Source organism: Ursus arctos, unplaced genomic scaffold (assembly GCF_023065955.2).
Source record: "Ursus arctos isolate Adak ecotype North America unplaced genomic scaffold, UrsArc2.0 scaffold_1, whole genome shotgun sequence".
In the NCBI taxonomy this organism is placed as follows: Eukaryota; Metazoa; Chordata; class Mammalia; order Carnivora; family Ursidae; genus Ursus; species Ursus arctos.
The window spans coordinates 90,664,212-90,692,210 of record NW_026622763.1 but is presented as its reverse complement, the minus strand read 5'-3'; the positions used below and the strand labels follow the sequence as shown (position 1 = coordinate 90,692,210).

The 27,999-nt window shown below is 44.7% G+C and overlaps 1 protein-coding gene across 1 annotated transcript; it reads right to left on the bottom strand.

Annotated features, from left to right (window-relative positions):
• Window position 1: 1 nt before the first annotated feature.
• On the bottom strand, window positions 2-27,963 carry ARPC2 (actin related protein 2/3 complex subunit 2). Its single transcript, XM_026491965.4, has 11 exons — window positions 27,832-27,963; window positions 27,534-27,615; window positions 19,677-19,711; window positions 18,028-18,140; window positions 13,789-13,834; window positions 10,748-10,934; window positions 10,000-10,093; window positions 4,417-4,543; window positions 2,760-2,860; window positions 2,206-2,306; window positions 2-459 (listed from the first exon to the last, which is right to left on the bottom strand). Exons 2-11 carry the CDS (start codon window positions 27,605-27,607, stop codon window positions 435-437), a joined length of 903 nt encoding a protein of 300 aa, XP_026347750.1. The 5' UTR covers window positions 27,608-27,615; window positions 27,832-27,963; the 3' UTR covers window positions 2-434.
• Between the last annotated feature and the right edge of the window lie 36 nt (window positions 27,964-27,999).

Here is a 27,999-nt window from a genome sequence, read left to right as displayed (position 1 = left end):
GTAAGATAGAAAGATTTTCTTTATTAATGACCCCAACCGTATTTCTTTAGATACAGGAGTTTTGAACTCAAATACTTAGGAGAAAACAAGTTAAGATTGCATTATCCTGCAACTCATTACCAGTAACATATTGCAAAGCGCAACAGCTTGGAAAAGGGGGAGGAAGGCCAGGGAGTGAGGGAGGGAAGGTAAAGAAAAGGAATTAAGTTGATCAAGTGGAATTCTTTCTTTTCTTTTTTTAATTCTTGAGAACTATGAAGTCCTTGCAAGCACAGCTCGTTTCTGCGGATTATTTTCCAAACGTGTACAAAATGGAACCAGGACGGAGACTCCCTTAAGGACCTGAAGAGGTGCCACATGAAAAGCTACGATTATCCAGCAGCAAGTGTTGCAGCCTTCAGCTGCCAGCCGCCTCCTCTTCCTGCTCCCGAGACTCAGCGGGATGAAAACGTCTTCCCCCTTCGAAAGCAGAGAGAAGTGTGAAGGCCGGTTTCTGGCTCACCTGTCCTGCCGCCCCACACACTCCCAGACTGGGGATGGGGTCCCAGAGACACCAGCCACAGGTGCGAAGGCGCCTCAGAGGATGCGGGAACTTGGGGCCCGGGATAAGCCCAGCTCCCAGAGAAAGGTCATCAGCTCCTTCTTCGTGCTGGATACTTCGGGGATACCAGGGAGCATCTGTGCCAAGCCCACAAGGACGTCAAATGTACCACGTTAGACAGGACAGTCCCTTGCCCACAAGGTCTGGATGGCCTAGAGCTACTCGAATTTCAGACTGTGCTCAACCGTCTCCCAGGCTGAGAGCTCAGGCTCCTCCTACACAGCTTAGACCTTTTCAGGCTCACAGAGGAGCAGTTCCTTCGATTTTTCACACGGGAGCGGATGCTCAAAACTTCCAAGTACGGGAACTGTGTGTTGCCACGCGGTGACCACACTCCGCGTTACAGAACACTCGCCTGACTTGAGGCTCCCGAGTCCTGGCCTTCTGACCCACCCAGTGTTTCTCCGAAAGGGCCAACTTGGGGAGCGGGCCGGTTCCCAAAGACAGGTAATTTGGTAAAGCAGCCTGGAAGCCAGGGCTGAGAACTATGAGAAACTGGGGCAAAGAGGGGGGCTAAATTTTCCTGTCCTGAATGTCTCACCCACCCCAAACCGAAACCATATTTTTTCACCCCCACCCTGCCATGCAAAGCTCGTGAGTGCTGGATTCTGGCAAGAGAGCACCAAGCCAGGCCTGCCACCCCGTTCCATACAGCCCCGCTGTTCCTGCTGTCTGGGGGCCGGGGGTGTCCTGGCTTCTCCTCTAAAGCCTCTGCCTAAGGAAGTCAGGAGTGCCTTAAACTGCTTTTGTAACTATCTGATGTTTCTGAGGTGGAAAATCCTCTGCTCAGGTACCAAGAGTCAGGCACCTCTCATCCTGTCAAGTGGCCTCAGAAACTAGCTTGGCAGGAGAGGCCTCACATGCCAGGGGCGGGAACGTGGAGCCCCGTGCACACCATACCTGCCAAAGGTCACCCCTGAGAGCAGCAGGTGCTGCAAATCCACTGGCTGGGAGGGGTGTGCAGAAGCGTAGTTCACCTCAAGACTTGAGTTCAATGGGCACAGAAGCTGGCAGATAAGCACTTAGTCCTTGAGAACAGGATCGCCTGAACTTCACCAGAAGGGGAACCAAAACCTGACATTTCGCCTCAAGACCTAAATCGCTACCCAAGCTCTAGACCACGCTGGCCTCTCCTGCACAGAGCCACGCACCGGAGGGCTATTCAACATCTCCATCTCTGAGAAAGACAACTTTATCTCCACGCAAAATTCCTGCTGAGAAGCAGACCAGGGGATAAAAACACTTAGGGGGTGGTTCCTGGCCTGTTCACTCAACTACATGTCTGGAAGCGAATCTCCCCCTTTCTCCAGGAAGACCGTGAGGACTGACCTCCCAACTCGGGCCCAAAGAGAACACATTGTATCTCAGTAAAAAGATCCCTTTGTGTTCTCCCTAGCTGACAGCCCCTAGCTCACACCACTCAGGAGTGAAAACCTGTCCATCCCATCTTTACCTGGTCAGGTGGCTACAGGCCCAACCCTGCCTGCCTCTCACATGCAGATGCTGCCCAGACACTTAGAGGGCCAGGTCACCACCATCCACTATCTCCCTCTTGGTGCAATCGGAAAGGAAGGTGGTCCTGCTTGTGAGACCGCCCTACTCACGTGATTGTTTTCATTTCTTTTTTCTCGGCATCTGGACGTGCACGGTTCAGCACCTTGAGGAAGTCAGATGTTTTTGCCCGCATACGTGTGTGAATATAGGCCTGGGAGCAAACACAATGCGTACTGAAGCACTCATGTTCTAGAAAGACAGCTTTGCTTTCCCTAGAAGTTATCAGGAAGGTTTGGGAACATATGCCCTGGGACAGACACAGGGCCATGCAGGAAAGCAGGAGGGCAACCCTTTCTGGAGACAACATACTCATCTTTCTATTACGGGAAGAGGTAGCAGGGAAAGATGGAAGAAAGGCCGTGACATCTTAGTCTCTAGAACATTAGAGTTCACAGTAACAACCTGGACTATAGGAATGACTTTTTTTTCCAAGTAAACTACCCCTAGCGTGGTGCTTGAACTCACCACCTCAGGATCAAGACCGCAGGCTCCACCGACTGAGCCAGCAGGTGCGGCCCACGCAGAAACAACTTTTTATGTTATTAACTCTGGTGGAAAAAAGGACCCGGAGCGCAGGAGCCAAGGCGCCGTGGCCCCCTCTCACCTTCGAGCACTTGATGTGGTAGTGCAGATAGTCCCGGAACGTGTGGATCAGGTTGATGGTGTTGTCCCGAGCACTGGCATTGGTGTGGCGAGGGAACAGCACTGCAGGCAGGGGCACAGACAAGACGTCAGGCTGACATCAAGGCCGAAGGGCGGGAAGATCAGAGCCTACGATCGGCTCCGACCTCTCCCCGCCTGAGGACAGTGCGCTCGTTCCACTATGCCCAGGCTCTGTCAAGGTGTTCTCCTTCAGACGAGGAAGGGATAAATACTACAACCAGGGCCCGTACCAGTGAGTGCAAATGGAGGATATGTCAAGGAAAATGGAGGAGATCACGGTGGAAGACCAGGGCTCCCCCGGAAGGGCTTAGTGCTGGGATCACTGTAGGTCTGGGGTCTAGCCTGTGGCTGTGCACTCAGATCTATGCCCCGACTGCCACATGCCCACTAGCCTCTGCTTCCGCAGCACGCAGTCTCTTGACAAGGTGATACCACTGGTAATGGAGGGGGTGGAGGGTAACTCTGGAGAAAACACCTCATCTTAGACATCAGCATGAGGAAACGAAGCCTGCCTATCTTCCGTCCGTGGTGCTTCAGCCTTCAGAGGCACTTGGTTCCAGAAGAGTCTGTGGTTTTGTGGTAAAAACTAAACACTATAAGCTCCAAGGACCTCAACTCTCCTGATGAGGACAGGCAGCAGGAGCCACTTTGGCTGGGGGATGAGAAAAGCCCCTCCCAGGACTCCATGCACTGAAGCCCTCCTCACCCCTCCCTTCAGCTTTCTGGAATCCTCTCCATCTCCTGCACCTCCTCTATTCAGGGGTCTCGGCAGCAGTAAAATCCTCCAAGTAGGAGGATTTGCTAACATGAAAAGGAATACCGCAAAAGAGAGGGTGGGAGCTCTGTGTCAATTTGCCCCGAGAAGAAACGGACAGCAGAACAAGAGCTAACGACATGGCACAGGATCTAAGACGCCAACGACTGGACAGTCCGTGTGCCGTGAAGAGAAAGGTTGCCAATTACACCATGCGGCATGCCTCACTGTAAGCGGCACCCCACCCCAAAGACAGTCACACGAAAGAAAATGTGTAGCTTCAATTTCATGAAATACGGTAAATCGGTGGGCTTGTCGCCAATAAACAGGTACACCTTCAGTACTGAGGTGACTTAAATTTCACAAAAGGCAACATTTTAGTGGCTTCAGGTGCAGTGTGTGAATGAGCTGTTATTCCAAACTGTGAGGTACAATCATGAGCCAGCTCACTGGTCTGGAGCAATCCTAAGAAGGGAAGACTTGAATTTCTTCAGTGGAACAAGTGAATCATGGCTAGACCTCTGGCTTAGTAAGCAAAAACCCAAGAAATGCCAAATGCCAGAGAACTCCCTCCCACCCAGCTGCTTAGCGATGCTTATGTGGTCCCAACTCTTAACACTTGACATCGGGGCTCTATTTTTTTCCCCCCAGAATTTAAGAAACACAGGGAAAATAGAAAATGATTATGGCACACCCTCCTACAGTCACAGCACTGGCACAGGAGAACGATCTGGTACGCCCGCTTGTGCCGCCTTCACATTTTAACAAAGGTGTGTCCCGGTTTAGGCATCCCGCGGCGGGAGGCATCAGAGGCGCCCCGACTCGGCTACCCCGCCCCGCTCACCGAAGGTAATGTAGCCAATGTTGTCGCCCACGGCAGCATCGGTGTCTTTCAGCTCCAGAGGAGGTTCCCTGTGGCTGAAGAGGACCTGTGGGGCTGTGTGGCTGGCTCGGCGGCCTTCTTTGAACTCCTGCACAAAGCAACCAGAAGAGAGTCTGACGTCAGATGAATAGCAACTTCCACTACAAGGCTGGCCCTATGGGTGCGACCTCTGCAGCACTCCAGACCGGCAGATGGCTAAGAAACACCTGCCGTGAAGTATGACAGTTCCGGCTGCTACCGATGCGATCCGGCCTCAAAAAGCAGAGACCACAGAGTACTTAACAAGGCTGATCTTCAAAATGTGGTGAGATCTTTTTTTTTTTTTTTAAAGATTGTATTTATTTACTTGAGAGAGAGAGAGCATGCATGAGAGAGAGGGGGAGGGGGAGGGAGAGAAAGAGAAAGCCAGCCAGCGAGCAGAGGGGGGAACAGCAGAGGAAAAGGGGAGAAGCATGTTCCCCGCTGAGGAGGGAGACCAAGGCGGGACTCTATCCCAGACCCCGGGATCATGACCTGAGCCAAAGGCAGACGCTTAACCCACTGAGCCGCCCCCACCCCGCCCCGGGTGCCCCTTATGAGAGCATTCTTAATCCAGTTCCCCTTCTCTTGTTTTGGAACAAGAGAGGCAATTAAAGTTCGTTGGAGACTAAACAGACAACCACTGCAAAGCATGTGAGAACCAGGTTACATTTAGGATTAAGGACTACTGTTGATTTGTTTCTTTTGATTCCATGTGAAGAGGCTGTGTTTATCAGGAAATCTTGAAAATCTCAGGGTGCATGGAACCCAGGCTCTAGCTTGCTTAAGACTCAAGATAAAATCTTAACCCCTTTCATCTTTGCCTGAAAGCCTCTTATGAGCTGGTCCATTTCTCACCCCTCCCACCCCCATATCTGCTTCTTCCCCTTTTTGAAAACTAGGCCTTCTCAGGGCTCTGGACCTTTGCACAAGTCCTGTTTCACGGAGGTATCTCAGACCGTTACTGTTTAGAATCCACCAATCTGAATTTTAGACTAAATGTAAGCCCTTCTTGGGGGCAGAAGACAACGGAGTTAAAGAAGCTAAGTTGTTTTAGGGCTGGCGGAGGGGAGAAGGCTGCGTGACTTGAGAAATGAAAGCCCGATTGTTAATTCTGGTCTTGAATGGCTACGGACTCAATCACCACCACTCTGCCTAAGAGCTCACCACTAACAAAAAGAGCTCACTAACAAAACGTCCCCACCCTCATCAAAGGCCAGGAAAATGAGGATGTAAAAACCAGGCCATTCCTATATTTTAATCTTCAAACCTCAAGCTTTTCTAGTGCACACATTCCTGTGTACATACCAAAGCGATACAAGGCATCCCTGTCTCAACCCAGGTCTCCAAGAACAGAACTAATTTTCCTGCAACGCCAGTAAAAAAGGATGATCCAAATTCACTTGAGTGATAGCAGAAGGATGGAAGCAAGGGCTAGGTAAAGCCTCAGAGTTTTAGGAGTACCGAAAGCATGCTTATAGGGCTGTTTAGTCTGCAACGCTCTTCTGCTGCTAGATATGACCTCCAATAGACTCGGGGAGCTGGCCTCTATCTCACGGGGAGTTCCCATGTCTTCTAAGTCTCTACCATGGCACTTTACTATTCACTAATGAGCCTGGCTTCCCTACCAGGCTGTAAGCTCTGTAAGCCAAGGATCCTCCTTTATTACTCTGTATCCATTTCTCTTCCTTCAAAGAGGCTGGCTAGCACATGGCTTGCTGAATGGAAGCAAGCACTTTCTATCATAGCTGACTTAGTGCTGTTGTACTGTAAAGGAAGGGACAGGGACTACGCTTCCATTAGTAGGTAGGGACACTGCGCACTGGGTGGCAAACCCTCGGCAAATTAGTGGCAAAAGAAGGATAACATCTGAGGAATTCCAACGCCCAGTCGGGGACCTCGCCTGTTCCATCACCCTGCCTCCTGAGCTGGCAATGCCTGGCTTCTAAAGCTTGGTGGAAGATAAACTAACAGAGACAGGTTGGGTTAGCTCCCTCTTATATTTTGTTCCTCAAATGAAACATATTTGGAGAGGCACGGAAGGAGTCAAGATCATTCAGAATGGAAATTCCTAAAGCAAAGCTTCTGAGATTACCCTTCTCTAGAAAACACTACTTTTCATTCTGCAGAGGGGTTGGGAGGTTTTCTCACTTCTTTTATTTTTACTCTTTAGCTACCCCTCCCCCAACCCCGGGGGGGGGGGGGGAGAAAATAGAACAGATAATAACTGCCAGCATTTTCTCATGTTTAGTAAGTTTCTCGAAGGTTCCAAATCACTGGTACTTGTTGGCATTCACGCCCAGATGGGGTGTATCTAAACCCGTGGTGACATATTAGCGTGGATTCCAGCAGTTCTCTGTAAGGAAAACCACACATATAAGATCTGGTTAACAATTCACTTCTGATTTGGGTCTATCCTTTAGGCACTGTCACATCTTTGGTTTCTTCTTGGTGCGCGCTCTAGAATAATACTTAAAAAACAATCAACCAACCCACCCAAACAGTTCTCCTTTTTCATTAGGGTCTTTGTCCTGTATGTGTCCGCAATGATGCCTCTTTTTTCTTCCTCCAACTAGGATGTCTTTTGAGTATCACAATACTATTTCTCTCTCCCATCAAAGCACAATCTATGATTGCAAGTTCAGAATAAATCCAAATATATACATAGAAACTAAGTATATGATAAAGGCAGCATCTTAAATTGGTAGTATATACATGGGCCTTGAAACAATGACAATTGAGACCAGTGGGTAGCCATTTAGAAAAAATGATGGATCCATCTTTCACACCATATACCAGGAGAAAACTCCAAATAGGTAATCAAAAGATTATGTGTAAAACATGAAACCATAAAAATACTAAGAAATAATACAGGTACATCTCTTTACAATCTTGGAGTAGGGAAGGAGTTTCTAACTATGACTCAAAATCTAGGAGACGTAGAAGAGACTGACCGACTTAACTATGTGAAAATAAAACGCGTTGAGGGGAAAACCCCCCCACAAACTCTAATGACAAACTGGAAAAAATAATTGCAACTCCTACCATAGATAAAAGGCTAATCTCTCAATTATATAAAGAAATAGCAAAGATCAGTAACCCAATAAAAAAATGGGTAAGAACAGAAACATCTCACAGGAAAGAAAAAGAAATAGCCTTCAACATAAAAGATTTTGGACCTCGTTCCCAAGAGAATGTAGACACCATTTTTAATCTATCAGATTGGCAGAAATCTGAAGGTCTGACGACATACTCTGGGAAATCAGGCTCTCTCATGCTTTTTAGGTGGGAGGCAAAAGGGTACAACCTCCGTGGAGGAGGACGTTCCTGACTTTGACTCAGTGCTCCCACTTCAGGAAAACATCCTACAGCTATATCCGGTAGACAGGGTCCTCAACATCCTATCTTCACGACTGCCTAAGAGGCACATTGCTTGTGTCTTGTCCCCGAACATACAGAAACCAGCGGTCTCTGTTTAACTTTTCTTGGTTACGGGGCTGATGCTAAGACCTAAGAATATGAAAAATATTCTAATTCACCATACTCTAATCTCCAAAACTGTATTGTTCCTAATGCTTTTCGCAGAACGAGCAGTGACGTGATATCTACCAGACTTTCTCTAGTGCTCAGCTTGCATGCCGACATCATGCACCAAAGGCAAACACTAGAATACCCATGTGCGTGGGGAATGGAAACTCCATCTTCTTCCTAAAGCCAGGAAGCATCCCTCAGAGTTGGTCTGCCGACTGACAAAAGCAGGAATCGTGTTCTGACCAGGTTGGAAGTCCACGCCGGCAGGGGGAAACCCACAAAGGCCCACAGCAAGCAGGTCAGTGACCAGGAGGAACTTCAAACAGTGTCCCTGGGTCACAGCATTCTGTGCTAGGCATCTGCTGTTCTAGGAATTTAAAATAACGAAGCCCAGGAAAATTCTCAGATGGTTTATTTTGGGGTAAAATCCAGCAAAATAAGCCCAGGTTTCTAAGGTCATTTCAAATAAATGGCCCCAGCCTTCAACTCTGGGGAGAAGGAGGCAAAGCAGACAGCTTCCCGAGCACAACCTTTCCACGTTCCTGGACACCAGATGGGGCCGCATGGTGCCAGTCTAGTCACTAACTAGAGATGCTGTCAGTGCAAAGATGCAGAGACTTTCTTTTCCCTTTTAGACCAGTGCCCTACCGCATGTACTTGGAGGGAGGAGTTTAAATTCATATGCAAAAAAATACACAAAAATCTCCTAAGGAACAAATCTCCTGTAAGCTCTCCAAGATAAGGTCTGTTTAAAGCATAAAAATAAGTTAAGATGTCGCCTGGAATAAAATGGAACAAGACTGGTAAAAAACCAGCCAAATCTAAATATATACTTCATAGCTTTTAAAATTAGTTTGTCAGTCTGGATTCAGCCCAATTTCTAAGCTACTGCATTTAATTCCCCTGTCAATTCTGCCTAAAAACAGATAAAATGTCTGTCTGGGAGCTTACATTTGGGACCCAAGATATAGGTCTATATATCTGTGTACACACACACACACACACACACTCAAAGTTTAGTACTCTCAAATGCTGAAAATGTCAATATTCCAATTTTTCTGCATAGTGGCTCCAAAATCAGAGTTTCTGATTAATCAGACTAAACACAAAAAGCCACTAGAGATGGATGAAATTGAGGCTCTCACTTTCGAGTATTTCCTAGCCGCTCAGAGAGAATACCCATAAAATAGCCTCACTACGTTAAGCACAACCATCTTTCGACTCTATGTAGCAAACAAGATTCTGTCCCAGAATTCTTAAATCTCTTCACCCTGCCAAGGAACAGGATACACATACAAAAGGTGTCTGAAAATCGAACCACTGTACTAGATACTGAAAAATCAGCCTGGGTATCACTTCAACGACGAGCTCTCCTATCTTAGAGCCAGCAACTGGTTAGCAGACAGCATGACAAAGCCACAGTGGGGTACTGTTTCAGACTGGAGTCCAACTGTACTGGAAATCCAATTACAAAGTGTCCCACTAAGCCCCACTCCTCTTCTTGGTAGGTGAGCTGCTTCTGAGGTGGTGACCTCAGGCAAACTCCGGCCAATCTGCCTCGCTGTCTGCTCAACGACTCTACCCGATGGATGTACTATCTACTACTTAGGAATTTTCTAGAGATTCGGTTCTGAGAAGACTTTAGGACTAAACCAAGCCAAGAACGGACCTTGTCAGAAACTGCAGGAAACACAAGAGGGTAGGAAACGTGACTAAGCTTTCAATCGAAGACCCTATGGCAGCAAAGGCGCTTAAAACTCAGTCATACCATGAGTATGTTTAATCCTCAATTCACTCTCCAGTCCAGTCCTGCAAAAGGCTAAAGGCACTAAGGAAAAACTACATGCAGTGAATTTGGTGGGAGGTGCCAGCACCCCCAGAGCGGCCGGTTCTTTTTTCTATGCTCATGGTGTGCTTCAGTGCCGAGGTATAAACCACGACACCACGGTGACCCGACCCCCCCACCCTCCCGCTCGCAAGACGTCCGCTCCATACCTGCATGAACACTTTTCCAATGACCACATCGTCATCATCCTTAAACACTGTGCTGAAGACTACTGTGACTCTGTCCTTTTTAGATTCAACATACCTGAGGGGAACAAAACCCATGAGGTAAGAAGTACAGAATCAGCATGAGGTTTTGTCAAGACCTTGATCTCCAAGTGAAGAAGGTGGGTAAAGTCCTAAATCTCTTCGTTCACAAAACAAGGCATGCTAAGGGAGACTCAGTATGTGTGCCCAACAAAGTCAGTATAACACATGCACGGCCCCGAGAGAGGCAGGAGAGGAAAATCACCGAGTTAGCTGGTACTGACTTGTCTGTGCGGTGGGACATGGAATCTAGGGTTAGTGACTCTCAAAACTTCACTTTAAAAAATTTCTTTATATACTAGGAGAGTCCTACTATGGAGATGATCGAAGAGTTGCACACACACAGAACATACGGCCCCCTCTCCCTCCTCATTACCCAGGCTGTATGACTGAAGGGCACCTTCAATAGTGGTGTCTTAAAGGAAAGCACTGGATTTGCCTTTCATCTTTTGCCAACTTCTGGTATCTGGAGACCAGCAGAAGTGGCCCCCTTTTCTCCCCTGTCATCTACATCCTGGCTTAAAGAATTTTATGAGAAAGACATGTTAGGGGGATTCACACAATAGAGCTTAAGGTCTGACCTAACTGTGTATCTTTCAGTAAGGGCACGTAACAGCCACACCCAGGCTTTAGGACCAAGTTCTATACTCACATGGTCTCATCATCCCTGTAATGGATAACTGCCCTGTTCTCTCCTTCCTTGCCCTCTTCTTGGAATTGGAAATATTTCTCAAAGACGGAGGCAAAACAATTTCGTTTCAACATGCCAGCCTGATGCACAATGGAATCCTTGGATGCCGGCAGATTTTCAAGGTCATATAGCAAAGAAACATTGTATCCTGGAGGGGGGAAAAACAGTGGTTATGTTAAAACCAAAAAACTGCAGGTTTCAGTGATATTTTATTGTTTCACTGTCCATACTTTTAACCCAGGTAGATTGCTGTCCATTCTCATCTGCCTCAAATGGCAAATGAGGGAAGATAAAACTTTAATTCTTGCAAAACTACTGTAAATACACACAGCTAATTAACAAATGCTATGCAAAAATTTGAATCAGTATCAAAGATGACTGATTACAAATAAGGAATAGGAAGAAGCCATAATCCAGGAACTCTGAGTAGAAGTTTAGTGTTTCAGACACAGTAGTGAAGGGGGCACTTGTGTATGCTATCAAGATGTAATAATATGAGTTACATATTTTTCTCTGATGGCTTAACTGCCAAGTGCTAACACAAGTCAGCAGCTGGATAGCTTTTTGATTAAAAAAAACCCCCAAAAACAAAAAAACCCTTACATACCATCACAAACCCTTTGTCGAAGGAGGCAAGGTATAGAAAAATCTAAAAAGTGTGTGTGTACCTCCCCCATAGCTTTTACTTGTATACGCTATAAAAATCTCACAGTGTTTTAAAATATTTTACTTCATTTGCTCTCTAAGAATTCTTTGAAGTAAGAAGGCCGGATACGGTTATTCTCATTTTAGAGGGAAAACAAGTTCAAAGGAGCAGAATGCCATGCTAAAGCAGCATGATATACAGGTGTAGGCAACTCTATTTTGAGTTGAACAGAACTGGGTCCAAATCCTGGCCCTGCTACTGTGCAACCCTGGACAAACTACCCAACCTCTATAATTCCTGCATCTATTTAAAAAGGGTGGTGAGATGGGGGAGGCTCTTGCGAAAATTTAGAGAGCATACAGTATTCTAAAGTGCCCGGAACACAGGTCTTCAGTAAATGGGACCCGAAGCCAAGTCTGCTGACCACTACACGCTATTCTCCCTATTTACAGCATGCTGAGTTCGAGTCCCAGCAAACAAGGTTGGGACAACAGATTAGCTAATCAAACAATTAACACATGCCAAAAAGCCCATGGGTGGCTTTGCAGTGTATCTGTGCATCACTGAGGATCACTTCATATTCTAGGTAAGTGCTGGGAATAATTTTACCAGAATTGTACTGAATATCTTAAGCATTTATACTTTGCACTATTGAATTTTTTCCTAAGAGCATCCCTGAGGTCTTTTTTGGATTGATCATCACTGAGAACATGGGCTATCTCAATCTCTGCTCTAGATTGTGCTTAGCATATTTGGCACTCCAATATTAAATAATATCAATCATCATTCCATTTTGGGTACCTGAAAACCAGATAAGCAAACAGACTACAGGATTATAAGATTAGATAGAAAATGAAAATATTTAAAGTTGAGGTTTGTTAGTTTTAAGAAGCCAAATAAACTAAGTGAAACTACAGCTAAAGTCAGACTCTAAATAAGGCTTTGATAGGATGAAGAGAAACATACTGAGGACAGATTAAAAGTAAAAATCTAGTATGGCCTGGTGAGACTCCCAAACCTGCCCAGATAAACCCACAGAAAAACAGGAGGAGACACACTACTTTCACACGTTTTTATACTCTGCACTTGTATGAACACAAAGTGTGCAATATGGCAACGCCTGTGCTTTTAGCAGGAACCAGAAGAAAAGGCCCAGGGACAGAAACATGAGCCCTCTGTATTACACTCAGTGGTTCTCATAGATTGTAGGATCTGAGCTGTGTCAAGCATGCCTGAGAGTTCCAACACGATTTTTTCTGTTCTAGTTCTGTTTCTTTCTTCCTTCTTCTCTGAAATTCCTTGATTCCTCTTAAGGCCTACAGTGTTACTTAATTTTTGGTTTTTATTTCTCGATATACTTTTACCATCAATTTGGGGATGAACACATTCCAGTGTTCTTTATGGACTGCAGTCAATGCTCCCACCCACAGTATTCCTAGTAACAGGTTACATCCCCAAGACATTTGATATTTTGTTTCCAGAGCATAGAGAAAAGGGGAAGGTCTTCTACTGAGAGTGGTGAGGCATATCACATTGTAAAAATGAAAACAAATAAGCAAACAAAAACCACACAAAGGTTGGGGGAGGAAATATGCTAGCAAAAGGAACAGCTGTGAAAAGACAGATGCACGTTCCTTCTTAGAACAATTTGCTAATCGAGGTACCACAGGAACAAAATGCGAGTAATATAATGTTCAAAAGAACTTAACTACTTGGTCCTCATCAGGGGGCCCAGCTAAACGCCTCAGAATTGAGACTCCCACTTATTCACAAGGAAGAAAATACTGTTCAGTTTTTCTGCTTTAAATTTCCTGTAAAGCAGTAGGAACATAGCTGTTGTAATCAAGGAAGGCCGTGCTGCTTTTGAATTCCTCTGTCGGCAAAGAGGCTATTTATTCTTTATCAGAAGAATGGATTAAAAGGAGAGGCTGTAATTTTTGTTCCTTGAATACGTGAGAATAGTCATGTTTCCTCCTCCAAATGCGCAGAGTACAGAAAATGGGGTTACTAGGGGCTGGGGTGAAAACCAATGTTTGCTCAGTCTCAAAAGGCATTTTAATCACCACGAGCAAACAAAAGTGGCCCACTGGTTGCCAGTTACTTGGCTCCCCCACATAAATGTTAAAAATGACACACATCAGTTCTGCAAACCACACTGTGTACCATTATTGGACAAAGTAAAGCCCCTTTAAAGCTATTTTTATGGAGAGGGTTGAAGTGCAAACTGGGTTCAGGCAGAAATATTTGTAAAATGAACAATATTTAAATGAAATGCTTTGGTTAAAAAAAAAAGCAGAGTACAAACAGGACAGGTCTTTTTCCCTGTCCCTCCACAGTTGCTCACACTACTACATACCTGATTCGGGATTTACCAAGAAACTCCCGTACACCCTCTTTAATAGCTAGAAAATACAAAAACAAATGTTAATCCAAAGGTCATGATAATGCCATTATTTTTAAAGCACTGTATTTGCCAAGCTTCTTCTAAGCCAGAATTTTTCATTCGGTGGATGGGACACCGGACATAAGGGGAAGCAGATATATCTGAGTTACCAAGCAAGTCACTCACGGAACTGAGATTAAATCCAAAAGGTTAGGGGCATCTGTGTGGCTGAGTCCGTTAAGCATCTGCCTTCGGCTCAGGTCATGATCTCAGGGTCCTAGGATGGAGCCCTGCATCAGGTTCACTGTTCAGCAGGGGGTCTGTTTCTCCCTCTCGCCTCCTACTAGTGTTCTCTCTCTCTCTCTCTTTCTCGCTTTCAAATAAATAAATAAAATCTTAAAAAAACCAAAACCCTGTTTAAAAAAAAATCCAAGGTTAATCTAGGATCTGTTTGTCAATCAAGGCTCATCTTTTACTCTTTTAGGACTTGGTCACACCCTTGTATGTTCTCTGTTCTCCTCCCGACCATATATCACACACAACCACTTTTGTTTTCAAGATGCAAAAGGTTGCCAAACCCAAGTGAGAGCAGATTATGTTCGTTATCAACTAAGTACAGGCCGAACCAGTAACCAAGGTGGTTGAGGACATAAAGCCAGAACTGTGGGAACAGATTCCAGTTAGCTTGCTTATCTTGGAAGCCTTAAAATTATTTAGCTCATCATCAGTTTTATGACAAAAGACAATAGATCACTGAACCACAGCCATTTATTTATATTGGTGGGTCACAGAAGGTTGTACTCTCTAAATGTTATTCCCCCCCAAACCCCGCCCCCCCCCCCCAAACCAATACTTACTACTGCTGGCTACTCTCCAGCTTAGGGGAGTAAATGATAAAACAGGAACCCTTTTATACCTTCCTATTTCTCTGTCAGTGTGACTGCTTCACCTGGTGGAAACTGCTCCTAGGCTGACAGTTTAAGAAACCTTTTGGAAAGACTAGTTCCGACTTCAATGTTATATAGGCTACATTAAGCAGAAAAGCAGCTATCTGATGATAGAAAAAAGTAAACATTAGAGCCATCAGAACTTAATAACCTTTTTGATATTAAGTAGTCTTTATATGTTTAAGAGGCCAGACATGGCTTAACCCTCATTAAAAACATGCTTAGGAAGGGAAGGTGTTGTTACTATTCCACAAGATGGGAAAACGGAGGCCAATATACGTAACAGTGTATGTAAGTGTATGTAACAACAGGCTGCAGGGTTTTGTCTCTATACTTTTAGTTTCTCAACACTATCTCACCACAAATACACTAACGATCCTCTGGAATTTTCTAGGATATTAAAAAAAAAAAAAGAATACTTAATTTATGACAAGTTACCAAATCAAAAGTGAACAAAAGCATTAACTTCTGTTTTAATCGTAAGAGTTACTCATGCAGGTTTTACAGGATTCCATCAGCCCGAGAAAGGCAGTGCAAACGCAGGCGGTACCAGAGGGGAGCTCCATGGGGGCAGGCTCTGGTCTGCACCCACTCATGCCTGCACATGGGGACTGGCAATAAATAGAGCTGAGTCAATACTGAGGTTTTCTTCTAATCTTCCTTTCAACGCACCCTCTAGATATTAAAAAAAAAAAAACAACAACAACAACAACAAAAGCACAGCAGCAAACCATGTATTTTAAGTCCTATTTGAAAAAATTATTACATGGTGAGGTTCTTTCCTTTCTGTTCTTAAATACTCTTTTAATATTCCACATATTTATTTCACCACTTTCCTATAGCTGGAAGAAAGTCTCTATCTGCAAACTATGGGAACAGAACAGACCTCAACACCTGACTGTGTAAGCACACTGGTTTGTATACAGGCAAACGACAAGTAATGCCATGTGCAGTTCCGATCTGGTGACCACAGCATCACCGTAAGGTTGTCTCTTTTATAGAAGAGGAAGTGAAGGGAGAGGTTAAAGGTCACAGAGTTTGTTGGAGGCAGAGAGACCTTCGGTCTCACCTTTGGGGTCTTATATACCACTTCTCCTAAATAGTCTTGGGCGGGGGATAACGGGCACATCCCATAAGAATTTGAACTAGCATGCTGTCTCTGAGCTACAATATTGTACCATGTGCACTATGGGTACTTGGAGGAAGGGGAAATTAAATGTGGAAGAAAAAAACTTAGCTCCTAAGATTTAGTTTAATTCCAAGCTTAATATTCTGAGATCTAAAAGGGCCTTAGAGCCAAACTTATACCCTAACTCCTCTGCTCCTTCCACTTGGCAAAACCAGCCAACACTTCCCTGTTAATTTCACTTGCACTGTTAACCATGATTCACTTTTCCACTGAGTGCTCCCTCTTCCAACCTGACACCAGGAGATGGGTGTCAACCCATCCGTCCTCACCATCAGACTTTCCCGCCCTAGCAGCAGAGAACTTTCTGCCTTGAAAAGGGTCTTGGGCAAAGTAGCAAGCTTCCTCTGGTTATGACAGGCTGGTCACTGTTTAACCAACAGAGAGAGTCATTTACTGTGCACTCTGCTCCAGAACTGTGCGTGTTACTTGCCCCGCCCACTTGGGTGGATGGGGTTGGTTCTCAGACCCTGCGGGATCTATAAGAATAGCACTGTGTCGTGGAGCTCCAGTGTGCAGAAGACACAGACTGGAAAGGAGATCTCAGAAATCCAGCTTTAACGCTTTCTTTCCAAACTGGGAAGAGTATTATCATTGTGCCTGCATCTTAAAGAGAGAGGACTGTCTGGGGAGAACGATTACACAATTTTGAGTTGTCTGTTCAAAGCTTTAATAATTCTTTTCAGGTAGTCATTTTATGGCTAAACAAAAGTGGGGCCATAAAATAGTCGCTTGTTCCCTTTTGTTCTTAATCTGGTCAAGAGAAGACCTGGCCACTAATTTTTATAGAATCAGCCTTCTTATGTTTTATGAGACTTGGTCTTCCTCCTGAAGCTTTTTTTTCAGGTAAAATCATCCTGAATATAAATTCTCTACATATTTCTTCTTCCCTTGAACTTATGAGGCAAATCAGAAAAGGTTTTGGCTCTTCCCTTGAATTGCTGGGACAGATAACTGCAAATGAATAACTAAGAGAAACGACTGCCTATGGCTCTTGGGACATATTTGTTTAATATCAATTTTAGTTTTATACCAAAATATTGAGAAAGATCCTGATCTTTTTTTTTTTTTTTTTGCAAATAGCCTTTTCATTGAATAAATTTTAAATATTTCAAAAGTGCTTCTCTTAATCAGAAAGAAAATAGAAATGGCCATATCTTCATTTACCAGATTAAGGAGAACCTAGCTTGTTAAAACTAAAAGATATCTGAAAACTGATTCAGGAACTGAGTCATACTTCCTGCTCTGAGACCCAACCACAACGTGTGCACACTGGTGTAATAGCATTTTCTTTCTTCCATAAATGGCTCTCCCCAGAGCAAATACACTTCAACAGGAACCAAACCTGCCACTTTAGCTATATAAAGAAGCCAGTGAATAAGGCATGGCCATCAAGAATTTCAAAATGCATGGACAACCTTTCTTATTTCCCTTATGGTAGTCATAAGGAAGAAGGGAAACTTAAAGTGGCCAGCTCTAAAGAAGTTTAAATCAAAAAATTTAAAGGGTGGATTTGTGCCTAAATTCCCAGAATGAGAAATTAAGACCATAAACTTTAAAGGCCAGAGCTACATGCCTGCTTCACAGTATTACAGAAATAGAATGGAACCCACCTCAGTCTTGAGATAGCTACTTTTTAAGTAGGCTCCACAACATCGAGCCCAACTCGGGGCTTGAACTCATACCCTGAGATTAAGACCTGAGCTGAGATCAAGAGTCAGATGCTTAACTGACTGAGCCACTCAGGCACCCTGTGATAGCTACTTTTATACTGGCCAAAGAATGTATTCTTTGGTGCATTTTTGGGGAACTAGAGCTGTTTTTGTTTTCATTGTTTAGGGAACATCTTTATTTTTCGGTAATAAAGAACAAGCAAAGAGCCAAAGCTTTTTCTGAAAAACACGCTGCTTTTTATCATTATGGAAAATGGAATCAAGAGCCCCTGGTTAGGTGAGCAAGCTGCCCAAGTGGCCAGTGCCGGCAGGAGTGGTCAGTGCCATAGACCTTCTAGAAGCGGCAAGCTGCTGATAAAGGGTGAAGAGGAAACAAGAGTCCCAAGGAAAATGATGTGGAACATACCTCATCAGCACCATGTGCCTGAAGTTCCTTGTAGAATTTCAAAGAAATACTGACCATCACTTTTGTTTTGTCTCCATTAGGATTTGAAATATGATAGAGGACTCCATCGAAATCTGTGAGGAAAGTAAATAAAACTGCTTAACTTGGGAATGGGAAATAAGATCTCAAAGCACTTGCCTACTTTGTTACAGGCCACAAGGAGGTCCCCCTTGGAAGTAGGCATTTAAGTAAAATGGTATTTATTTTAAAATCATGCAGAAAGTCAGCAAAAACACTGGGGTAGAACTATCAAGTACTTAGCTCTTCTAACTTCATTACAGCTTGGTGCTGAATGTATTTTTTTTAAAAAAGCTTTTGTTGTGATGTATTTTAAACAAGCCCACAATATAACATATAACGGACTCCTAATTTCCCCCATGTGACTTCAACAATTTCAACACACGGCCGGCCAATCTTCTTTCACTTAGATGTCCCCTCCCAATGATTTATTCTGAAGCAAATCTGAGACATCACATCACTTCATCCATAAGTATTTCAGAATGTATCTCCAAATGATTTTGGACACCAAGTGTCTTTTTTTTTTTTTTTTAAGATTTTATTTATTTATTTGACAGAGAAAGAGAGAGAGAAAGAGAAAGAGAGGGAATACAAGCAGGGGGAGCAGCAGGGAGAGGGAGAAGCGGGCTCCCACCGAGCAGAGAGCCCGACCTGGGGCTTGATCCCAGAACCCTGAGATCATGACCTGAGCAGAATGCAGACGCTCAATTGACTGAGCCACCCAGGCGCCCCAAAGAATAAAACAACAACAACAACAACAAACAAAAAACCCCCACAGCTACAATACCATTGCCAGGCCTAAATTTTTAAAAACAACTTCTTAATATCAAATACCCAGTCAAGTGTTAAAAAAAAAAAAGGTTTTAAAATACTATTGTCTTATTTGAAGATCCAAACAAGGCCCCCAAACTGCATTTGGCTACTTCTCAAGTTTCTTCTAATCTATATAAAGGCCTCCCCTCTCTTTGGCTTCTATCTTCCTGCAGTACAGAGAGGACTTAACCCTGTGTAGTTCCTGAAGCCAGGTGCTGAGTGCCATCACTTTAGGGAGATTGGGTGTTTCCAGTGGGAGGGGACAGGGATGGGGCCTGGCCTCCAGTCACAGCACTTCAGAGCTACAAAAAGTCTTCTGAGATCTAGTCTAGTACCCTCACTTTACACAGGGTGATTGTTTAACTCCTTGAAGTCCACACAGCAAGTGAGTAGTATCGGTATCTAATTCTTTATAGGGAATAGAAAGCAATAACCTCTCTCTGACTTGTTGAACAGGTCTCTAGTATTTTCCACATTTCCCTGCTACTCCAGTGCTAGGCAAACTGAGATGAAGGCTACTTGGAGACAGTAATTTAATATTTCCAAATTAAACAAACTTTAGTTTATACCACAACATTAAGCCCAAACTTTTAAGATATCAGCAGGTAACTTTACACAGTTTAATAAATCCATGAAATAATCATCTAAAACAAAGACCTCGAAAAGACCCGACAATCAAGGGCTAGTACCCCAAATCTCAAAACGTATTTTAGGATTGATTTTGTTTTTTATTTTTATATCATGCCTTCTCTTAACAGGGCTGAAGTAATGACACTTACCTGCAAATGTTACTTCTACTGCTTCTGGTTTGTTACTGCAAAACAAAAGAAAAGTCCCTTAGTTAAGACAGTTGTATCGCTGTCTGCCTTCAAGTAGACTTGCTAAGACTCCCGAGCTTTACTTCAGATCGAGGCGTTCTGGACCAATCTTAAGCTTACTGCTGACCTGAGACCACAACTCATTTTCTCATGTACCTGAATCTGGACTCATTTAAGGTGGAGGATACAAAAAAGCAGCAGGACAGATACAGCTTTTGTTTCCCAGCTGCTGTCGAATCTCTGCCATGGCTGGCGTTTACCTTCAGTTCAGAATTCCTTTAAGACTACAATATGCACATCTGTACGAGAACTACGAAATGCTACTTTTGATTAACGTCTCCCCCACAGGACAGTAGTGATGCACGTGGAGGTAGTACATTCAGCAGGAAAGCTGCTAAAGAGAATGCAGAATGGTTTCAATTTACTAAAGATGAAAGGATAATTCCAGGCCATGAACAAAACAGGGAGTTCTATACCATTTCAAAGACAGTCTGTAAGTTTCCTACACGTCTTTCCCTCTCCCTTAATGTCAACAGAGTACTCACCACTCTCCTTCATGAAGCCCTCTTTGACTGGTTCTATCATAATTTTGTTTTGAAATTCCTGTGCTGCACTTGCATAGAAAGCGTAGCACAAAATAACACTGGGGAATCACTGGGACAGTCAAGACACCAAGTTTCCAGCTTTAGCTTTTCATCAGGACCATGTTTTCAGACAGATTAACACCTGTACCCTTTCGTTTTCTCACCTACTCATCTATAAAATGGGAGACTACCAGTGATTGTACCCACCTCATAGAACTGCTAAAGATAAAGCAAGAGAACAGATACAAAACAACTTATCCTGAAGGCAATGAGGACGGCCTGATACTTTCTGCGCAGCTCCCAGCTCAGCCTGGTACAGAAACTTCTACTCGATAAATGCTGCTGAGTTATTACCTCGGAGGCATAACATACATCCTAGCTATCAACAATAATGGTCAATTAACCTCCTGTGAAAAGCAACCTTACGTGATTTCCCCACTTCTCCTCAAAGCCCAATGGTAGGAAACAAAGAAAGACTCCACGGTTTTATCTCTAACTACCTAGGACTCCAATGATTCCACTTTGTTTTATGGACCAGCAGACAAGACACACAATTTCCACATTTATCCTTGCCTAATTTGCTCAAGACCTCACCATCAAGTCCATCTTTTTTATACTACCTCCGCTCCCTCACCTGTAAAGGAAACCACAACTGAACTGCCCTCTAGGGTTGCTGGGAAATGATGGAATACACAGGGTGGTTTATGAGTGTTGAAAGCTGCTGCAGATGCTACACAATACCCTTCCAGGAAACTGGCTTCTGTGACGCACACGTTGGCCCTGTTGAAAAATCAACCGATACAAGTCACATACGGAGTTCCACTCTACTCCTTCACAGCCATCCACGTGTGGTATAGGAGAATCCCTCTGGGAGACTCTAAGAATCGAAGCACCGAGTGGGTTTACAGAGAAGCAGTGGGCTCAGAATATGATGCGAAGAGCAAGAGGAAAACTTAAATCGCTTCTTATCTTTCATTTGAAACTATAGCCAGGAGACAAAGACAATGAATGGCCAACCACCATTCCTCACCTCTAAAAAGCAAGAGCAAAGGAAGAAGCAGCACGAACATTAATCCATGGCTCACTTGAATGAACTATGAAGAGGCTGCACAATGGGAGGAAGCCCCAAAGTATATCTTCCTGGGGAAGGGTGGCTCTGCCAAAAAGTCAGGGTGGAGGGTTGTGGAAGTCCATATTGCATCACTTAGTAGGTGGCTGGTTTTTTTTTTTTTTTTAATCCTTAGGCTTTAACTCACCCAACAAAGGACTGGGTTCCTCATTCTCCTATTTCATTAACAGGAGAAAAATTAGGTATAAATAAAAAACCTTAGGGTTCCAAGCTGTAAACATAAAGTTTTTTTTTTTTTTTTTTTAAAGTAGGCTCCACGTTCAGCATGGAGTCCAATGCAGGGCTTGAACTCATGACTGTGAGATCATGATCTGAGTCGAGATCAAGAGCTGGACGCTTAACCAACTGAGCCACCAGGCGCCCTGCCCCCCAAGCTATAAACATTTTAACTGAAATTCTGAACTTCTCTAGGCTGTAAAGTTCCCTAAGCACAGATCCCCACTGGGAGAAGTTGCTTAGGAAGAGCTATACTAAGGGGTTTGCTGCCTGACTTGGGAATATTTGTCAGATCATCACCATTAATATTTTAGTTTACTATTTATGGCTGCACAATAGGTTACAGAGCAGACAGGCTGTAGAGGAGAGCATTTGGCCAAAGGAGTCTTCCTGAGAGGTCATGTGGGAGTTACAACTCTGTGCCCCAACAAGCAGACCATAGCAAGAGTGAAATATACCAAACAGGACAGTGTGTCAATTCCAAGACTAGGGTGTTTGTTATTTACTTTTGTGGTTTAAAACCATGGAACTAGAGGGGAATAAGACTGGTCTGGGGGAAAGTGGACCACTTTAAGAGGCCCAAATGATAAATGGATTAAGTTATTTTGTTTTACCATCTGCTAAAGTTTCAGATGCTGGGAATGAGTTTAATCACAATAAAACCAAGCCCTTCAGAGCTGACTAGTCAACTCAAGTCCTGTCACTTACTGGCTATAAACCACACTCATGTTGCTCAGATGTTGCTGAGCCTCAGGATCCTTTTCTAGAAAATGAAGATTAAAAGGTTGCCGTGAAGACTAATTGAGATGACATGTGTACAGGAAAGTTTCCCAACCCATGTCTTGTGACTAAGTTACAGACACGCTGAGATAATGATCCTCACAGCCCTCAGGGCAACCCAGCAGCAGGATCTCTAGGCTAGACCATTTATTCAAGTGTGCCATACAAATACCATGTTCTGTGTGACAGATCATAAGTAAGGTTAGAAGTCACCAGTGCAGGGTATCTGCACAGTGCTTAATGCAGATGTCTACTCCCTCCACAGCTCCCAAGAGCCCTAGTTTTCTCAACTGTAAATGGGAACTGCTGTCACACAGGCACATTCTAAAATCAAATGAAGTTATGATTTCAAAGCTTATAGCAAAGTGTCTAATTCATAGACAGTGATCGATGAATTAGTTTTTCTTCTAGGTAGAGTCAGAAAAGACTAGACTTTGAAGCCATGGTTGGGAGAAGTTGTGGGATTGTGCTAACTCCCAGAATCAGGAATTGGTCAGCACTATAAGGAGAAACAGAACCCTATTAGTATCAGTGTGGTAATGTCTGGAATCCTAGAACAAACCAGCTAGGTGAGTCCTCAGGGTTACTGACTGGATAACACAAGACACTAAAACATGTTCAATTCATTCAGATGGGTTTCAAAAGCTATTCTTAAAATCCTTAGGAAAAATTTTCTTCTATTCTTTTTCCAAGGAAGCTTCTAGAATGTCACCAACCAATAAAGAACTCCTGACAACTGCATTTTCCAATCCTCTTTTCTCATTAAGATTTTGGAATTTTACTCCTGAAGGCATCCAATTCCCCGTTCTGGGCATTTATGTGCTTCTTCTGCTTACCTCTTCTATGAGCTGAATGAGAGAAATTATTGAATTCTGCTATCTCACCATAAAGTTTTTGATCACTCTCCAGTTAATTCCCCTATAAGGCTCCCATCAACCTATTTGAGCAAAGACTAAAAAATGTGGTCCCTACTCTGCTAAGCCAGATCCCAAAACATGGAGAACAAAGATGATCTAAAAGCTGATTCACACAGTATCACAAGAGTGATAAATTAAGCACCTAAAGGAATTAAGATCCATTCCACCTGGCCTCATCCATTCTTTCAAGAGAACAGTTACCGAGCTAACTATATATACAGTGAGAATGCTGGGAAAGAAAGATGACCAAAGTGGTAGGCCCTGCCCTTAAGGAGTCATCAGTTTCGTGGAGTGTAGCTCTGGGGCCTCATGCACGCAGCGGTGGCGAGGAGGTCAGAAGCCACGCAGCAGTATGCAACTATAACGACCTGTAAAAAGACCAACCAGACCATTCTATTTCTTCTAGATACTTAAAAAATGTCCCAATTCCAAATCACTTCAAACCAGTCTGTCTCTCTGAGGACACATGCACCATATTTAGGAATGAGAACAAGGTATCAGCAAGATTTAATTTATTCCTTTCTCAAATTTCTCCTCCCACAGTCCTTGCCCACCCCAACTGGCACCACTTGCTTACTGAGCTTCACTCCCCCTCACACAACCACAGAGCCCCACAATATGCACAGCTGTGGCAAGGAGCCAGCATGCACTTAAGATCAACAGCAATTCGCATCTGATAGCATTTCCTCAATTCTGGACTCTAGACTAAGTTGACAGGCCTAGCTTCTGAGGCTGAAACTGTTCTTGATGCGCAAACAGTATCAAAAAAATTAATCTGCCAGATTACTTCTGTTTTAATTGGGCACCTGGGTAAGAATTCCTAAATGAAAAGGCCATGCTGTTGACAAGACCTGCACGAGCTTATCTGCAGTGCTGAGCATGGCTTCTTAATCAGCATATTCTCTAAGTGTGCAGGCTGTTGAGGAGACAATTTACCAATAATTACCATTTTGTGACGATATAGGAACCATTCCAATAAGTCATTTTCCCAGGAGTGTGGTAGGAAAGAAATAAAAAGCAATTTGTTGGGAATGAATCTTAGGGTTTGTCGGAACTGCCTCCAAATTAAAAGGTGATCATGCCTAAATGTTCAACAGTTTAGATAACAACTGTTTTACCCAAAGGAAGTTTAGACTCTTAGTAGGATGTCACAGACAAGAAGATTCAGCAGGATGGTCTGAGACATCAGTTAAAAAAAAAAAATCAACCTCAGGAGGAAAATTACTGCAACTGTATTCTGAAGCATATACCACAGAACTATTTTTAAGACTATCTCATGCTTGCATTTTCAGTAGCTGCAACAGTGCTAGTGCTGTTCAACAGAACTTCCTGCAATAATGGAAACGCTCTACGTGTGCTGTCCAAATATGGCTGCTACTAGCCACATGGGGCAACTGAGCACTAGAACCGGGGCTGGTGTGAGGAACTTAATTTTAGTTTTATCTCGCTTTCTTAAACTTAACTTGCTACAAGTAGTCACTGGCTATCATACTGGACACCACAGAGTTCTGAGATTCACTCCGGAAAAGGCTGCTCAGAACCATACCTTCCCCAACTGGTTTGTTCTGAGAAGCGTAAAGCCCGACTGCACTGCCCTCTCCCAGCAGGTTCCCACACTGGCAAAGCCCTTCCAGTTGCCAGGGTTTCTCCTCCAAGCCACTCCCCCTCATTAACATTTCTCTCCCATCTCCACCCTAACACACCTCACCCTTTAGCTCCTCTGTAACTTTTGCCGATAGGCTGTCTCAGAAAGGCCTCCTTTCTCTGTTCCTGCTTGGTGAACACTGATAGAATCCCATAAATGTTTATGATGATCACACTAGCCATTTTTTGCTGGAAGTTCTGGTGTAGCAGGCCTGCACCTTGATAAATGCGTTAACTACTTCACTGCTGCCTCACGGTGTATGCCTGGAAACTCACAGCGGGCTTGGCTTAGAAGCCATTTTCTGGTGACTATTACATCTGCAATCCCACCTACCTCCTACCTCCTAGGCCTGCTATCAGAGTCTCTTCAAAGATTTTCAGAGCGATTTTCAGCAGAATACGTTTTGAGCCCACTTACTTAAAGTCACATCTCAAAGGGAAGACAGGCCATAGTAAAAGCCAAAACTTGCTGCCCTACCCCATATCCAACATTGCTATAACATTTATTTTGTTAAGAAATGTCCTAGAAGGTCTAACTTATGCTTCCAGACTTGAGTGCCTATTTTAATTCCTCTGAAATGGTACTTTGTAAGAGTTAATTTTTTTTTAAAGATTTCATTTATTTATTTGACAGAGATAGAGACAGCCAGCGAGAGAGGGAACACAAGCAGGGGGAGTGGGAGAGGAAGAAGCAGGCTCATAGCGGAAGAGCCTGATGTGGGGCTCGATCCCATAACGCCGGGATCACGCCCTGAGCCGAAGGCAGACGCTTAACCGCTGTGCCACCCAGGCGCCCCTGTAAGAGTTAATTTTTTAAAAGGAAAAGAGCTGACGTTCTGGATAATGGGCTTCATTTTGGAATCACAAATACACAAATAGATGTGAATGTACTTCTACACTGCAAGGCACGCCTCTACTTGAAAATGAACAGGCATTTATCTTGTAGATCAGCTTATAACCACTCAGGTCTCATTCTTTGCTAGTCTGGACTCGAGAATGCATTTAACAGGTTCAGCTGTGAAAATGCAGAAGTTAATTTAACTTCCTCCTATGTGCTACACTGCTCAAAAAAAGTACCCAGCAATCACCCAAAATAAGACTCTGAGCTGATTCACTCAGACATTTAAAATGCAAAGGAACTGGTGAGACTGAAGACAAGAAGCAAGTTAGCTTAAAATATAAGCAACTGCAGCCCCTGGCAGGAAACAGTAGCTACTGCTTACTCTAAGCCCTACTTCAACGAAAGCCATGCTTTACTTCACAGATAAAATCTGTGACCTTATAAAACAGATAGGAGACACAATATGTTCAATTTAAGCAGTGGGTTAGAAGTATTTTTTTTAATGCCTCCAAGCCACAAGTTCATTATGAGCACTTAGAATTTCCCCCGCACCAATCCTTCCCCATCTGCAGATCTCCAAGCACTTACTTTTCTCTGACTAGTTCGCAGTTCACCAGAAAGTTTGTACTTATTTCCTCAACTGTGCAACCAAGAGGCGAAGCCCCAGCCTCACAATGGGGAAACGAGGCAAAAGGACTGGCTACAGGCCACCAAAAATTAGAAGCTAAAAGCCAAATCTTTGGCTCACATTTTAAATATTAGAAAAGCAAAGCAGCTTTGAGGGAGGAGGTTGTTTTCCACTGATTCGTGTGTTTCACAGAGAAGCCTGCCTTGGAAATATGTGCTAACCTACCTTTTAAAAGGCCAATGGTTAAAAAAAGAAAAAAAAAAAAGGTTATCTGAGAACTTTATAGACTTTGGATGCTTGTAAGTGTGTACCTGGGCCAGGATTACCACATTAAAAATCACAGACCTGGGGTCTTGTATAAGAGTTTAAGATAAATGGGTGGGGAGAGGAAAATTAGAACCTCAGAAGAGAGATATGGGAGGGGTGTTGATGGGGAGACTACCAGCTTTGCTTGAGAAATATGTAACAAAATGGCCAGTGTGTCCTAACAGTAGGGTCCGGGGAAGGGAAACTAGACAAGTCCCGTTTTTCCGGCTGCAAGACTGGGTCTGCTTTCAGTCTTGCCTCCAGCTCCTTTAGACGAAGATGTGGGGGTGGGGGTGGGGAGCAAGAAGGCCGGTGGGGATCTGGGCCTGCATCTTCTTCCCTCCTCCAGTCCTGGGAATTCCTGGAAACTCCTTCCAACCCAATCTCAAACGGGCTTTCCTGGGGTTCAGAACAATGACGGGGACTACACAGGGAAGGGGTCCCCTGCACGCTCCAGAAGGCAATGGGATCCTCCGGCCGCAGTTCCGGCCCCAGCTGCCCTCACGTCCCACAGGTCTCCTGCCCTTTGGCACGCGCGCTCTGGTCCACTCGCCGCTTCCGCATCCTTCCTCCGAGCCTCTCCCAACGCATCTCTGCCCCTCACCCCACCGCGCCCAGTCGCCTCCCACGTTTACCCTGCCGGGGGGCCGTCCCCACACCCGGTCAGGTCTCCCACCTCGTCCCTCCAGGTCTGGAGGACTGAACGACACTGCGGACTAGCGGGGGTCAACTCTGCCTCCCCCGCCACCCACCGGCCCCGGGCGCGCGCTCACCCGGCGGCCGCGTTCTCGAACTTGAGCGCCAGCGTCTCCTCGATGATGCGGTTGTTCACCTCCAGCAGGATCATGGCGGCGGCTGCCCCGGGCAGGGGAAGGAGAAACAAGGGAGGGTGAGGGTGAGTAAGGGAGGACAGGACGGAGGGAGCGGCCCTGCTGCCCCTGAGGAGGGGGGTTGGGTGGGGTAGGAGGTCAGGGGAGAGGGGAGAGGGACAGGGGTGTGGGGAGAAGGGGAAGACGAGAGCGCTCGCCCTCGCACGCACTGACTGTGGAGACACCCACCCACCCGACCGACCTGGCCCCCGAAGCCTGAACCCGCCTGCCGAGCCGCCGCCGCCGCTGCCGTCTCACCGACAAGCCCGGTCCCCGCCCAGCCCCCGGCTCCAGCCGGCCACTTCCGCTCTCACACCCACTTCCGCTCGCTGCCCGGACGCGCGGCCCCGCGGCCCCGAGGCGCCATTTC